Source organism: Leucoraja erinacea, chromosome 7 (assembly GCF_028641065.1).
Source record: "Leucoraja erinacea ecotype New England chromosome 7, Leri_hhj_1, whole genome shotgun sequence".
Lineage (NCBI taxonomy): Eukaryota > Metazoa > Chordata > Chondrichthyes > Rajiformes > Rajidae > Leucoraja > Leucoraja erinaceus.
In genome coordinates, this window is record NC_073383.1 from 65225542 (window position 1) to 65237573 (window position 12032).

The 12032-nt window shown below is 45.8% G+C and overlaps 1 protein-coding gene across 1 annotated transcript in view; it reads right to left on the reverse strand.

Annotated features, from left to right (window-relative positions):
• The window catches only part of orc4 (origin recognition complex, subunit 4), a 99795-nt gene that overhangs the window by 43379 nt on the left and 44384 nt on the right, over positions 1-12032 (reverse strand). Inside the window, 1 exon segment of the mRNA XM_055638683.1 lies at positions 10351-10426. Coding sequence (XP_055494658.1) covers positions 10351-10426 — 76 coding nt within the window.

Consider the following 12032-nt stretch of genomic DNA (forward strand, 5'->3'; position numbering starts at 1 on the left):
GGTCTTTCACGCACTTCATATTGCTCTTTTATGTGTTTCTTAAGTCCTTCAACTCCTCTGTAAACAGCCCAGCAACCCTTATACAGACATCGATACATGGTGGGGAAATCTTCCCTTTCCAAGTTTGACTTTGGTTTCCGGCCACGTTTTTGTCCAGATTGTTTATTCATATCCTTAATATTGCATTTCTTAACTGGTAACTTACTCTTCTTCTTCCAATATGGTTGAAAAGACTCATATGAAGAGCCATTCTTAACTTTAATTTCTCTGTCATCTTCACTTGATAAATACCTTTCAGAAAGATCACTGGACTCCAATCCATCTACATAATTTCTTCTAGAAAAAGATGCTTTATTGCAGTTAACTGTTTTTTTTCCACATTTAATGGTTGAGTTGCATCTTGTGCCTGAACGTTTTCCCAAGAGCACTCTGTATATTCAGGATCTGAGCACAAGAACATATCCTTCTTTAATGGGGATTCCGAGTTGTCCACATTCACCGGCCGCAAAGTGGCTCCACTGTATGTACAAGGCTGAAAGTCAGCTAACACTGGGACAGGTTGATGCTTCGCAACATTATCACCCTCATCATTTTCAGTCACTGTTCCATTCCAAGGTGAAAGGGTTATTGAACCATCCAGAACTTCCTCCATTGAGTCCTTATTTCTTCTGGATAGGCACTGTCCCTCATTCAAAACTACGCTGTAACTTGAATGTATGTCCAGGATGTACAGTAACTGTGGCCCTCTGTTATCAGAGTTCTGAACATCCTTCCAATTGCTAGTATTCTGCCTGATGCACCTCTACCCCATTGCAGACATTAGACTTTGTCTCTGGAACTGGTGTGCTATAATGCTCAGAACTATATTCTCCACAATAAACTTTCCTTTGCTTTACCTATTTTAGGTGAGCCTGAATTGATTGCATTTATTCATGTTAATCCTTTGTGTCTTGCTGACATTAAAACAGGGTGCAACATTCTTTAGACTCATCATTTAGCTGTTGAATAACTATTAACTGGGTTCCTGCTTAATTAATGTTTCCAAACTTAGCTGACGATTTCAAGTTCAATAGGTTTGTTTTTATCTGTATTCTGGGTCAAGAGATGAACCATGGGCATATGAACATTCAAATTGTGAGCCTTCTCGAACCGCTACTCACATTGGTCACAAGCAAATTCAAGTTCAACTTCTGTATTGTGCTTGGTCATATGGTATTTCAAGGATGCTCTCTGCTTGCATTGGAAACCACAAACTTCACACTGCCAAGGTTTTGCTCCAGTATGGTTCATTTGTTCAACTGACAGTTGTTTCCACTGTTGGAAAGTCTGTCCACATTCATCGCAAATGTAGTTTCTTTTCACAAATCGAGTCGCTCTCTTCATCCCAAGTTGTCCATCAGCGTGTGAAACCAGCATTCTTCTTCCTTCTCCATCAATGCCAACTGGTTGTCTGATTCATCCCAACTCAGCTCCTCACTTTGATCCCAGCTGGGATTTACCTCAATCCAGTTCTGTAACTTAGTTGAACTCCAAAATCAAGGCTTTTCAACTCCACAACCTGATTGCTCTCCTTCAGCTGCTGTGTGATTGATGCAAGATGCTCATATTCAGACTGGGCATTGGTGAGCACATTTTTCATCTGTTTCAGCTCGGTCTGTAGCTCCAGGATAAGCTGCCACCTTTTTCTGGTTACTTCAAGAACCTGCGGTAATGGATCTATCTTTGTCATTGTTATAAACGCAAGGACAGTTGTCAGCTTTATTCAGAACGTCTTGGTGCAGGGGCGTTTCCCCGTCCAGCCCATCTGGGCCAACCTCAGGATAAAAAGTAGGGCCAATAGCTCCATTGTCCTTTCTTGGTTCTCCTCCATTTATAGTCAATCGTATCAGATGTCTTCAACGGGATAATCTTCAATCTTCACGGCAGTTGGTGTCATAGTAGCACCTGTTACAGTCCCGTCCAACATAGTCCCAATTTTGTCTGATCCCAGTAGTATGGACTGTGTCTGTATTTAACTGGCAGTGGCTTCTGCGTTTTCAACCCCTGTGAATGCAAGACTGACAAGGTTGTGCTTAATTGCTGTGCGTATGTGATTAATTAATTGTTGTGGGCCTGTAGGTCATAACTAACTTCCACAATCTTTAGTGTCCTATTCATTCCCTCCACTAATCCAGAATTCTACGGGTGGTGGTGGATGTGAGATCATTCTTTAACTATCTATAAGGCAGACCCTTTAAAAATAGATCATTATATTAAAAAAAACAATTAAAAAAAATATTCCCAATTGTTCCAATCTATCTCCCAAATTTACAATTTCAAAATAACAGATTTTGTTCTGGGATAAAGGTATCTCCAATCTCATCTAACACATCTACCTGTATGCCACGTGGCCATCGTGGAATTCAGGTCTCCATTTGAACTCAATTCAAAAGGTTAGAAATAAGGAAAAAAATAACCTTAAAGTTAAGAGAAAACAAAGAATCAACAATTAATTTCCATAGATTGCAAGCTCATTACATGACATCTTATTTCATCTGACATGGACCATTTCATCAAAAGGGGTATGTATATGAATATATAAATATAGCCTGTTACTTGATGTCCAGTATCCCGATAGGCTTTGTGAGAAATTAAAAAGACATAGCAAAATTCTGAACACAGGAAAATGAAGCTGCCAATAATCTTGGTAGCATAGCCTTGAAAAAAACACTGAGCTTCTCTTGTCAGATAAGAGACAGAACTTGGATGAGTGACAACTCGAAAGAACAAGGAGATCTGAGTAATCAGATAAGAGCCAGAACTTGGATGAGTGACAATTTGAAAGAACATATTAGAATACTTTTGAAATAGCTTTTCGGTTTTAACAAATACTAACTTTCGAACATTGAACGAAAACGAGTACAAAAACAGGTAAAATACACATCAGGTATCCAAGAAGAGTTAGTTAAAGTGGCGTAGCCCCCCTCATCTTCCCTACTCTCAATGGAAAAAGCTTATCCACGTCAACTCTGTCTATCCCTCTCATCATTTTAAAGACCTCTATCAAGTCCCCCCTTAACCTTCTGCGCTCCAAAGAATAAAGACCTAACTTGTTCAACCTTTCTCTGTAACCTAGTTGCTGAAACCCAGGCAACATTCTAGTAATCTCATCTGTACTCTCTCTATTTTGTTGACATCTTTCCAATAACTTGGCGATCAAAATTGTACACCATACTCCAGAATTGGCCTCACCAATGCCTTGTACAATTTTAACATTACATCCCAACTTCTATACTCAATGCTCTGATTTATAAAGGCCAGCACACCAAAAGCTTTCTTTACCACCCTATCTACCTGAGATTCCACGTTCAGGGAACTATGCAGTTATTCCTAGATCCCTCTGTTCAACTGCATTCCTCAATTCACTACCAATTACCATGCACGTCCTATTTTGATTTGTCCTGCCAAGATGTAGCACCTCACTCATATCAGCATTAAACTCCATCTGCCATCTTTCAGCCCACTCTTCCAAATGGCCTAAATCTCTCTGTACTTTGAAAATCTACTTCATTATCCACAATACCACCTATCTTAGTATCATCTGCATACTTACTAATCCAATTTACCACACCATCATCCAGATCATTGATGTATATGACAAACAACAGTGGACCCAACACAGATCTCTGAGGCACCCCACTAGTCACCAGCCTCCAACCTGACAAACAGCCATCCACCATTACTCTCTGGCATCTCCCATTCAGCCACTGTTGAATCCATCTTGCTACTCCACCATTAATACCCAACAATTGAACCTTCTTAACCAACCTTCCACGTGGAACCTTGTCAAAGGCCTTACTGACGTCCATATAGACAACATCCACCAATTTACCCTCATCAATTTCCCTGGTAACCTCCTCAAAGAAATTCAAGAAGATTAGTCAAACATGACCTTCCAGGCACAAATCCATGTTGACTGCTCCTAATCAGACCCTGTTTATCCAGATGCTTTATATATATATATATATATATATATGGGTTACAGAGAGCTTTTTTCTTCGGTAATATATATGGACAACTATCTATATATATATATATGAATTATATATAGATATATATATATATGGAGAAATATAGTGGATAAGTCTCCAGGTCCGGACAGGATATTCCCTATATGCTATATATATATTATCTCTAAGTATCCTTTCCATTAATTTGCCCACCACTGACGTCAAACTAAAAGGTCTATAATTGCTAGGTTTACTCTTGGAATCATTTTTAAACAATGGAACAACATGCGCAATACGCCAATCCTCCGGCACCATTCCCGTTTCTAATGACATTTGAAATATGATTCTGTCATAGCCCCTGCTATTTCTACACTAACTTCCCTCAATGTCCTAGGGAATATCCTGTCAGGACCTGGAGCCTTATCCACTTTTATATTTTTCAAAAGTGTCAGTACTTCCTCTTCTTTGTTCCTCATAGTTTCCATAGCCACTCTACTTGTTTCCCATACCTCACATAATTCAATATCCTTCTCCTTGGTGAATACCGAAGAAAATAAATTGTTCAATATCTCCCCCATCTCTTTCGGCTCTGCAGATAGCTGTCCACTCTCTAATGACCAATTGTATCCCTCGTTATCCTTTTGCTATTAATATAGCTGTAGAAACCCTTTGGATTTACTTTCACCTTACTTGACAAAGCAACCTCATATCTTCTTTTAGCTTTTCTAATTTCTTTATGGAGATTCTTTTTACATTCTTTATACTCCTCAAGCACCTCATTTACTCCATGCTGTCTATAAATATTGTAGATCTCTCTCTTTTTCCGAACCATGTCCAATTTCCCTTGAAAACCATGGCTCTTTCCAATTATTACTCTTTCTTTTCAACCGAACAGGGACATAAAGATTCTGTACTCCTAAAATTTCACCTTTAAATGTCCTCCATTTCTCTTCTACATCCTTCCCATAAAACAAAATGTCCCAATTCACTCCTTTTAAATCCTTTTGCATCTCCTCAAAGTTAGCCTTTCTCCAATCAAAAATCTCAACTCTTGGTCCAGTTCTGACCCTCTCCATAATTATATTGAAACTAATGGTATTGTGATCACTGGACCCGAAGTGCTCCCCTACAGATACCTCCGCCACCTGACCTGTCTCATTTCCTAACAGGGTCTCCAGCACTGCCCCTTCTCTCGTAGGTACTTCTATGTATTGCTGCAAAAAACTATCCTGCACACATTTTGCAAACTCCAAACCATCCAGCCCTTTTACAGAATGTGTGGAAAATTGAAATCTCCCACAATCACTACCTTGCGCATACTACTAATATCTGCTATCTCCTTACATATTTGCTCTTCCAGTTCTCGCTCCCCATTACTCCTGCACCTATTGTCTATTGACACTTTAAAACAAAATAATTTCAGAAAATATTCCACATTCCTGGATTAGTAGGAAGTTTTACATGTATTAAATGATTTTACATTTATTAAATTATTTTGAGACTTAGTTTATTTAAGTTTAGGCTTGCTTTCAGGAAACATCAAAATACCAAATTCTAGTCTCAAATTAAAAATGCTGGAAACAGACAGATCAGGCAGCAAAGGTTCTCTGAATTGACACAACAACACAAACATCAATTGAAATATTGACTCTTAGTTTCAACAGCGGCTAGCGAGCAGAGTATTTTCAGCATTTTCTGATTTTATTTCAGATTTCTAGCATTTGTAGTTTATTGGAGTGGCTTCAAGAACCAGCATATCTTGATGGCCTTTTTCTAGGTTATAAGGAAATATGAGAAACATGGCACAACACAACACAAGGGTAGACATTTTCTACTGGGGGTCAGAGACTATAGGATATTTTGAAATACATTTTGCCGGTTGGTCACTTTCTGTTTGTGCTGCATGACCACGACATTTAGTGATATTTCACAATTCAAAATCCCTTCTACTGAGCTGCAGCCTGGATGATAAAAAGACAATAAAAATAAAGGACAGGGATATATACTAGATAACATAATTTTGTAGTGGCCTGGATGAGGTCAGGAAAAGGCCAGACGCCAGGCAGGTTCAGAAGTCGTTTAATGAATCATGGCAAACACACAGAACTCCCGCGAGCAGGCACCCGGGAAACCCCGTGGACAGACCTGTCCCTCAAGAGCCGAGGGGGATGACCCAAGGAGTGGCCTAACCCCCAGGGACCACCACAGGACCCCCCCCCCCCCCCGACCCCCCAAGAACCAGAGGCACAAAACGGACAGGAGGGAGCATGCGGTGACCAGCCCGGGTGCGCACCATGCCCGGCACAGGAACAGGCAACCGACCATCAGGTGCAGGAGTCGGAGTAGCCACTGGAGGAGGTACCCTAGACGGAGGGCACCCTCGGTTACGGGGCCGCACTACCAGCACCGGCCAATCAATGTCAATATGCACCGGCTTCAGCCGTGCAACTGAAACAGTCTCATACCGACCCCTATGGCCAGGTCAAAAGTGGACGAGCCATGTTCTAGGACCCGGAAGGGACCCTTGTATGGCCGCTGTAGGGGTGGCCGATGAGCATCCTTACGCAGGAAGACGAACTGGCAGTCCTTCAGAGCAAAGGGAACGTGCGGACGGAAGACCCATGACGAGATGTGGGCACCGGCGCCAAATTGCCCACCGTCTGCCGAAGACGTCGCAGAGCGTCCGAAGGCTGCTCCACCGGGCCCTGTGCCGGTGGGACGAACTCACAGGGCAACGTCAACGGGGACCCATACACCAACTCGGCGGAGGAGGAGGCCAAGTCCTCCTTGGGTGCGGTGTGGATCGCCAGCAAAACCCACGGCAGAGTGTCCACCCAGTCCGGATCATTGAGCCGTGCCTTCAGGGCATCCTTGAGTTCGCGGTGAAACCGCTCCACCAGTCTGTTCGCCAGCTGATGATACGCCATTGTGTGGTGTAGGCAAACCCCCAGGAGGCGTGCCATGGCCGACCACAGTTCCGACGTGACCTGAGACCCCCGTTTGGATGTTATGTCCAGCGGCACCCCGAACCGGGCAATCCAGTGCACCACCAAGGCCCGAGCATAAGTGGCTGTTGAGGAATCAGCCAGCGGAATGGCTTCAGGCCACCGCGTGAAGCGGTCCACCATGGTGAAGAGATAGGTCATGCCAGCGGCCCCACGAAGTCCAAGTGAATGTGATCGAACCGCTGCCAAGGATGGCGAACCCCTGCAATGGCACACGCACGTGTCGCTGCACCTTGGCAGTCTGGCACGGGATGCAGGTGGGCGCCCAACGTCCAACCTCCTTGCGCAGCCTGTGCCACACGAAGTGGGAGACTGCAAGGGCCGTTGTCATCCGGATGGAGGGTTGAGCAAGTTCTTGGAGCACCTCAAACACCCTGCGCCGCCAGGCGACGGGGACGATGGGTCGCGGAAACGCAGTGGAGACATCGCACAGCAGCGTTGCACCCCAGGACTATAGACAACATCCTCCAATTGCAAGCCCGATACCGCCGTTTGATAGGCGCCATTTCCTTGTCAACCAGCTGTGGGGCTGCCAGGGCGGAATAATCAATACTCTCAATGACTTGGAGAACGGCATGAACCACAGGTCGCGATAAGGCGTCGGCCACCCTGTTGTACTTGCCCTCAATGAAACGGATGGAGGTGGTGTACTCGGACACGTACGCCAACTGCCGCTGCTGCCGCGCAGACCACGGGTCTGAAACGTTGGCAAACGCGAATGTTAGTGGCTTGTGATCCGTGAAGGCAGTAAAAGGTCTCCCCTCCAGGAAGTAGCAAAAGTGACATACGGCGAGGTACAGGGCAAGGAGCTCACGGTCGAAACTGCTGTAACGACGTTGAGCACCACTGAGGTGCCTGCTGAACAAGGTGAGTGGCCGCCAGCATCCTTCAACGAGCTGCTCCAACACTGCCCCAACCGCCACCTCAGAAGCGCCCACCGTCAGGGCGGTTGGGGCATCCTCTCATGGATGGAAGAGCATCGTGGCCCCACCCAGGCCTCCTTAGCACTTTTGAACACTGCTACTACTTCGTCGGACCGCTCAACCTCCTTGCGGTGAACAGCGATCAGGTGGAAAAGCGGGCGCGTGATTGTGGCCGCCGCCGGCAGGAAACGGTGATAAAAGCAACCATCCCCACGAACTCCTGGAGGCCCTTAACTGTGGTCGGACGGGGGACCCACCCTGGCCAGCAGAGGCACCAGCCCCTTGTGGAGTTACGTGGTGGCCAAGGAAGTCGATGGCCGTCACCCCAAAACGGTACTTGGACGAGTTGATTGCCAATCCATAATCACTGAGGTGCTGACACAGCTGACGGAGGTGGATGCAGTGCTCCTGCCGCAAGCGGCTGGCCACGAGTATGTCGTCCAAGTAGACGAATACAAAGTCCAGGCCATGGCACACACAGTCCATAAGCCAATGGAAGGCCTGCACGGCAGTCTTCAACTGAAACGGAATCCGCAAAAACAGTCCAAACGGTGTAATAATTGCTGTCTTAGGAATATCGTCTGGGTGGACCGGAACAAGGTCGACCTTGGAGAACACCGATGCTCCGGCCAGATGGGCATTGAAGTCCTGAATGTATGGGGCCGGGTACCTGTCGGCGACAGTCGCATCATTCAGATGATGGTAATCCCCACATGGGCACCAGCCCTCTCCTGCTTTGGGGACCATGTGGAGCAGTGATGCCCATGGGCTATCGGAGGGGCGCATGATGCCCATCACCTCCATCAGGCGGAACGCCTTCCGAGCTGAGACGGAGCGAGACAATGCTCCCGGGCATGTTAGTAGTCAGAATATGGTGCTCCACCCCATGCTTGGGGGCAGAGGAGCGGAAGTGGGGTTCGAGGATGTCCGAAAAATCCGACAGGATGCGTGCGAAAGTCGCATCCATGGACGACAGGGGGCCATCAGGGCGTGCAACCAGATCACCAACGCGGAGGAAGACTACTCCAGCATGATGGAGTGCACCAGGCGATGCCGCTTGACATCCACGAGGAGTGAATGGGCTCGAAAGAAGTCGGCGCCCAGCAGCGGCTGTGAAACGTCGGCGATGACAAACTCCCACGAAAAGCAGCTGTGGGAGTTTGCCTTGCTGCATCTCCCCAGCGGCGGTGATAATAGCACCAACCACCTCAGCTGGGGTCTGGTGGAATAGCAGGTGGAGTTGGCTGGGCTGAACCATAGCAACCTCTGCTGGCGTTCGATGGAACTGCAGGCGGGCCATGCTGGAGATGTGCCTGCGCTGGAATGCCCGATGGCGGCCGGAATTCGCCGCGGGGGTCTTCCGGGACCAGCTGAGACGCGGTCGATTGCAGCCCTGACCTGCACGCCTCCCGATGCTGCGGGAAGGACGGCCAGCGCTTCCAGGACATCCACTGCTGGTCGGCCCTCCTGGAGCATGTCCTCTAGGAGGGCCGACAGCCAGCAATCACCTAGGCCGTCCATTCGGAGAATCCGAGCTGCCCGCTCACTTGCTCAGGCCAAATCTACCGATGAGCAGGGCCTTGAGGCCCTATATTTGTTAGCTAAACGGGGGACTGCGAGGTATGGTTTAACCCGCCTCGCAGTCGCCTGATCAAGAACGCCGACCACGTAAAAGTACTTAGTTCTATCTACCGTCACCCCTCGCAGAGCAAACTGTGCCTCTGCCTGTTCGATCCAGATATCAGACTCATCGGTCCACAAAGTAGGTTGCTTTAGCGCAACGGCGTTGTTTTCAGTCACGATGTGTGATGAACGTCGGGGTCACCAGTTGTAGTGGCCTGGACGAGGTCAGGAAAAGGCCAGTAGCCTGGCAGGTTCAGAAGTCGTCTAATGAATCATGGCTAACACACAGAACACCCACAAGCAGGCACCCGGGAAACCCCATGGGCAGACAAACGTCCCTGTCCCTCAAGAGCCGAGGGGGATGACCCAAGGAGTGGCCTAATCCCCTAGGGACCGCCACCATTTTCTCTTCTCCACTCCCTGCCTCAACCTCTTCATATATAAAGCAAAGCACACTTATCATAAAAAAATCTTTAGTAATTCATCACGGACTAATTTCCAAACTGCAGTTGGAATATAAAACCTGAAATATTGATCAGGCACCTATTCGGGAATTAACCCACCTAATTTTCCATGAATTACAATGAAAAGGAATATATGATAATTTCTACTCCAGGCATCTGTGCGACAATGCTAATTTTATGTACTGGAATAAAGCTAGAAATTACTTTAATCATTTCAGATTTTATTACTCGTAAATTTCAAGTTTTCTCCAAACCAATTAATAAAGCCAGCTTCACTCCACCCAAAATCCCTTTATAGATTTATAAATAAAATATGCATTTCATTCTTCTAGAAAACGTTACTCACCATTTAAGTGCACTTGCAGAAGATTTTCATCAACTTGCTTCATTTCCTTCAGCTCTTTTAATACACTTTTCAGCAGCTAAAATTAGTAAAATAAGGCCAGTCATTTTAAGAAGCTAAAGCTTCTTACTTTGACATTAACCATTAAAGATACAGAATAAATTACATAATAGCACAGGAATAATAATAATAATAATAATAATAATAATAATATTTATTTATATAGCACTTTTAAACAAAATCACTTTGAACCAAAGTGCGTTACAGAGATTGATTAAACCAATTGAATAGATTAAATGTCAATAAATCCATACAAAATAAAAAGGAAAAAGAAAAAAAGACACAGAACAGTACACTAAAGAAATCAACAAGAAACATCCCCCCACAGCAGAATTCACTGTGAGGGAAGGCACTAAAAATATCCAGTTCTCCCCCTCATAGTCCACCCGAGGTCGGGGTCTATATGTGGCCTCCTCAGCCAACCCGATGTTTTCAGGCCCTCTGCCGCGAAGCTGGATCATCGGTGTCGGGTGAACATTCTTCAGCGGCCTGGACTGAAGCGGCCGCTTCCTCCCCGAAGACTGCAATGTCCAAAGTTCTCAGGCCGCGCCGGCCGGACCTCCGACTCTGGCGATCTCGGGTCCCAGGCCCCGCGGTGTTGAAAATCCAGTGCCGCCCGCCCGCGGCTGGATGCTCTGCAGCCGCAGCTCAACAATGTTGGTGTCCCAGCATTTGCACCGCCGGCGAAGCTGTAGTCCCGGCAGGAAATGCCGCTCCAGCTCGATGGTAGGCCGCACAGAGAGGACGAGGATGCGGTTCGGAAGAAAACCGCATCTCCGACCAGGTAGGACTGGGATTAAAACAGTTTCCCCCTTCCCCTCCCCCCACCCACCACATAAAAGAAGACCTCCAATAAACATTCTGTACGGACAGGACTAAAAATAAAAATAAAAAAGGGTGAAAGGACGGACTGCAGGAGGAGCAGCCATACACAACGGCGCATCACCCCTGCAGTCCGCCATCTAAACATAAAGTAAACATAACCTCAGAAAAGCAGCCAACATAATCAAAGACTTGTCCCAGCTAAGTCATTCCTTCTTCTACCTGCTCATGTTTGGCAGAAGGTACAGAAGCTTCAAAGCACGAACCACCAGGCACAGTTTCATCTCCTCTGTTATCATACTTCTGAATGATCTTTCCATAAGCCAGAGTACTGTTCAATTTACCTCTATCCTATTGAAGGCATTGAATTTGGTCTATGGAACTGATGTGCTACAATACTGAGGACTATATTCTGCACTTTGTATCTTTCCCTTTGCTCTATCTGTTGTACTTGAGTTTGAACTGATTGTATCTGATCTGGGGGGGATAGCATGCAAAACAAAGCTTTTCACTGTACTTCGGTACATGTGACAGTAATAAATCTAAACCTAAATCAGGGGCTGGGTGCCTCAAAGAGAATTCAGGTGGAAAAGCATTTGAAATCCTGGATAATTGGAACCATTAAAAGTTTTTTTGTCAATTATGGAAATGTTGTGATTGTTTTAAAGTAGTTATTTCAAATGTTCTCCTGAAAAATTCAGTACTACCATTAGAAGTCTTAATCCAATTTTCAGAAACTGTGGAATTTAAAATCCGAAAATTTAAGCAGATCTCTTTCATCTTGCTTGCATTTTAAATATTCT